General features: G+C 39.3%; 1 protein-coding gene across 1 annotated transcript; it reads right to left on the bottom strand.

Moving 5' to 3' along the window:
• Window positions 1-1,108: 1,108 nt before the first annotated feature.
• On the bottom strand, window positions 1,109-4,064 carry LOC118373137 (cytochrome c oxidase subunit 7C, mitochondrial-like). Its single transcript, XM_035759199.2, has 3 exons — window positions 3,895-4,064; window positions 1,860-2,006; window positions 1,109-1,201 (listed from the first exon to the last, which is right to left on the bottom strand). Exons 1-2 carry the CDS (start codon window positions 3,967-3,969, stop codon window positions 1,890-1,892), a joined length of 192 nt encoding a protein of 63 aa, XP_035615092.1. The 5' UTR covers window positions 3,970-4,064; the 3' UTR covers window positions 1,109-1,201; window positions 1,860-1,889.
• Window positions 4,065-4,786: the final 722 nt, after the last annotated feature.

Raw genomic sequence — 4,786 nt, 5'->3', positions numbered from 1 at the left:
TACCCAGCGTTAGTTGTATAAAACATCTAAAAATGACTAAACTGTAAATGTAAAGCTAACTAGCCAGGAAAACATGTTGCTCACATTTGTTCTAACATTTAAAAGTGTAAGTAAGACGTGGATAAAGGGATACGCAGAGGTTTTGGCAATGAAGCCATTTATCTCCTCCCCGAGTCAGATGAACCCATGGACACCATTTGTCTCTGCATCCAGTACGAAAGAAGTTAAGAGATACTTTAGAGTCAATGCTATCTAATGCTAGCGCAATGACCAGAAGTATATTGCGTCAAGAATGTTATCAGTTCCCATAGAGTCCCAGTCATTGAGCTAACACTAGTTAGCAACTTCAATCATACTGCGGGCAGATACATACAAATGATATCCACGAGTTCACCTGACTCTGAGAAAGTAGAAAAGGGTTTTACTGCCAAAATCCTTTTAATTGTCGCCAACAATGTTTTTACTTTCCCTTGTGGTGAGTAATTGTGGTGGACAGTTCATTTTCTCACAGTTTGTAACAACCAAGAGAGAATTATGCCACTTTCAAGATAACTGGGTACTTGGTCAAATCAGGATTTTAGTGATCTTCATGTCAGAAAGTCAGAGCTCAAGAAGGATGCTTCTGTTGGAAGACCATTCAAATAGATTTCTCCCCAGTCGTAGCCCATTTTATTTTTTTTAGCCCGAGTTCCAAGTTGCCTTAAACACATTGGTGAGTTCCAAGTTGTTTTGAACGCGGTAATACGCAGTCAATGGGATAAGCGACTCCTGTTACAGCAGTGGAGGGCTTTCAAAAATAAAAGTCCCTAAAATCTTGTGACTCGTCTGGTGAAAGTCACGATCTCAAATGTCCATGCTAAATACACACAAAGACCACTTGGAAACAAATCTAGTTGGCATGAAAGAGAAATTCATGTTGTCTCAGACATGCATTCTCCTCATTTTCTGCTTACTGAACATTATTCTAACTCCCCCCATAAAACTCATGACTCCATGAAGAGCGAAACTTTCTGCTAAAATGAAGACTACGGAATAGCACCAAACATTTGCTGCAGCATGACATCAGTTTGCACTACAAACTCACGGACAAAAACAATTGACAAACATATACAATTGAGTGAACTTTATTTACAAAGACAATTAGGGATTCCCATTCTTCGAAACAAAGAGTTCTGCTGGATAAAGATGTTCGGGTGCAGACCTGTAAAAGACAGATTGATAAGGTTTATAGAAATCTTATGACAGAAATCTAATTTCTGAGGAAACACCTGGGGTATATTCATTATGTTGCAAAATGTTTCTTAAACAGAAAGGTGAGGGGCCTATCTGAAATGGTCAGTTTGGTTCTTAAACGGTAAATGTTTTTGTAATGAATACACCCCAGAGATAAATGTCAGTGACAATTGGAATTCAGGCCAACTTCCACCAGATATGTATCAAGGTCAGTAATAAACTGTCACATTACTATGCATATGTGCCAGCTTACCTTAAAAAGCACAATTTTCTATTTTTGTCATTTAGCAGACATTGGTCCTGTAAGTTGCTCAGGATAAGTTAGGGTTAAGAGACTTGCTCAAGGGCAAATCGAGAGAGATGTCACCTAGTCTGCACAGGATTTCAAACAAATGACCTTTCAGTTACTGGCCCAATGCTTTTAAACACCAGGCTACCTGCAGAAGTGAAATATAAACTTGCATGACATTTGAAACTGTTTCCCACAGACACTGGGGTAATTTACTTTAGGTCTGCCGTAGAACAACAAGAGAACAATCGTGATAGATGTCACTGTTCCAATTGGGATGCAAGTAAATGCCAAATAGTGCTGACATTCAGATTAAAAATAGATCAGCGGCAATTACCTTAGAGGTTACGTGGCATTCATAGTCACTTCACTTCTTCAAGAGTTGGTGTCTGACGACGATGAAGGGGAAGGCGAAGCCACTGCCAAAGAACACCACCATCATGCCCAACAGACGCCACTTATTCTGCACTGAGAATGGCAGGTTCTGTTTAACACAAACAAAAACAAGTGTGAATGAGAGATGGGGGCTTAATGAGTTTATCGCAGTTAAATGTGACTCAATACATGGACATGGTTACATCCAAGTTGGACTGCAAACAGCTTGAGGGCAGTCAGTGTCAACCAATACAACTGTGGCAAACTCGATGCAAGACTGAAAGTAGCTGTCTAACTGCAGAAATATAATTTCTGTTACATGGTTTGCGCAAAGTATAATGTAGCAAACTAGCTAGCCCTGGTAATCATGTTTGGAAGCTGGCCCTGTCAAGGTTTTACACTATATAGCAAGCTAAGTCAAATATCTAGCGTCAGCCTGCCAAATTACGTAACACTGCCAAATTCAGAAAATCCAGTTAGCTAACTATCTACTTAAATGACGATAACTTGAACAACTGCAAGTGTCAATTCCATATGGCTCACAAGTTAGTTAACTGGCTAATAAAATAACCAGCAAGTGAATTAGTTAGCTAGAAGGACAAATATGCATGTCAAAGGACAACCAACCAAAAACAAAAAGGCTTCAGAAAAGGCATTCCGTGACCCAGGAAACAAAAGTGCAGTTTCATTACTATACTTAGATAATTGTATGAATATTAACAATGGTTCAATTAATTAAGTATATATTTTAAGTACCATTTCGAAATCCTAGCACATTTTGTCTAATTTCTAATAGCAACATTATAAGGTTGCCATGTTACACATTGCTTACAATTGTGACACGTTCCGCCGTATTTGCTTGCAGAAAGCAATGAATATAACGTGGTCCTTCTGTAGCTCAGTTGGTAGAGCATGGCGCTTGTAACGCCAGGGTAGTGGGTTCGATCCCCGGGACCACCCATACGTAGAATGTATGCACACATGACTGTAAGTCGCTTTGGATAAAAGCGTCTGCTAAATGGCATATATTATTATTATTATAACGTTACTGGACAAGAGAAATCACCAAATATGTTGAAAGGTGCTCAATTGATTTTCCTCGACGTTTTATGTAGCTGTCGGGACCTTGAACGTTTAGAACGCGGTGTTAGCTAGCACACGTTATGCTGTCTAAATCTTGGGCCATAATTGCTTTTGCCTACTAACCTTGTAGGCTAAACAGCTGCCAAATCGTCCTATAACATTAACCGAGGAAACCACTGTACATGGTTAACATACATTTCTTTGTTTCGGGGTTAATCTGGATCAGTGAAGGACCGGTAACAAGTGTTGCTTGAGTTTATGCAAGGACGAATACCGAAAGCACAAATAGTTGTGGGTCAGTGTTCAACAAAAGGTGAACGTGTGCAACAAAAGTAACTAACCAATGCGTAACAGCGCTATGAAAATGACCCAAGATGCGTTATGATTACAACACTAAAAATAAGAAATTACATTTAAGTAAAATGTGTAATGTGTTCATTCATAACATTATCCATGTAATGTTGAAATTGTGTTTCCTGGGTCAGGAAACACTTTTGGTGGATGGCCCATGGCCTATATTGAGCAAGCTGCATATACATTAAAACGGGATATTACGTTTATGGCAGCAACGTTACTGTAGTTGACGTTAATTTATATAGTTAGATTATATTAGTATATAGTTAGATTATATTAGCTGGCGGACATTAAATTGGTTAGCTAATGTTAGCGCTTAGCAGTGTACAACGTCAACTTCAATCGTTAGCCATGTTACGGGAAGTAAAATAACAAAACAAGTAAGAGTAAAAATACAATATTGTTTCATCTCGGAAATAAAAAGCATAACTAGCTAGCGCTTGGTTTTAAAACCTGAAGACAAGCTTGTGACCTCCACGCAGGCTTCGGAGTGAGGCCCGAGTTATGAGAATGCGGTTTTATTTTGCTAATATTTATAACCTTCAATTTTGGGAGATTACCTGTCCTGGTCCCTCAGAGTAATGCGAGGATCGAACAGCGGAGGTTGTGAATCGTCGTACAGCCTGTCCCAACATGATTATTTTGAGTTTATGTGCTTGTTCCTTCAAACAAGAACAAATGTCTGCGACCTTCTTGTTGCTGTAAGAGAGAATGTTGAACAGCCTTATGGGAAATCAAAACGAGTTAGCTAGGACTGGGAAATGTAGTCTTCTTCTTCTTCTTATTTTATGAGGTTTAATGGCGGTTGGCATCCAATTAGTTGTATTACCGCCACCTACTAGACTGGAGTACAACTCCCTTATACTTTGCTTGAAAAAAAAAAAGTACTATACCATGCCATCTCACACTACACTCACTAATTTCAAAAGTGTATCAAATAAAATGATCGCCATCCTACTCCACAAATTAAATGTATTTATTCCTACCTCATGCCATCATCCTGAAAGAATGGGACATCACCACTTAACACACTCTGTAACTCTTCTGATGTCAAGTCTCGCACACACAAATACTTCTCTGCAGCTGCCCCCACAACCTCAATTTTCTGCGACTTCCGTTCCATTATTGCAGTACAGTTGATAACCATTGCTAGAAATGCTAAAAATCCAATCTTACTGAAACTTATATCACTTTTTGGTCTGTCTCTCTGTACTGGTATATCTCTACTACTCTCACCACTCCTCCCCCTTAACTAATTTACCTCTACATTCTTCACTGCCTCAACATATGATAAATTCTGCACTACTCTAACCCTGGAAACATCAACCTGCCTCTCTCGCACAGGACATTTCTGATTCCCAGCTCCATGGGCACCCCTATAATTAACACATTCCACTACTTTCCCTAATACTACACATTCCTTTGTCTCATGCCCTTCTGCACACTTCTCAC

The sequence above is a fragment of the Oncorhynchus keta genome, chromosome 14 (assembly GCF_023373465.1).
Source record: "Oncorhynchus keta strain PuntledgeMale-10-30-2019 chromosome 14, Oket_V2, whole genome shotgun sequence".
In the NCBI taxonomy this organism is placed as follows: Eukaryota; Metazoa; Chordata; class Actinopteri; order Salmoniformes; family Salmonidae; genus Oncorhynchus; species Oncorhynchus keta.
The sequence above is the reverse complement of the archived record's forward strand: the minus strand, read 5'-3'. Positions and strand labels throughout refer to the sequence as shown.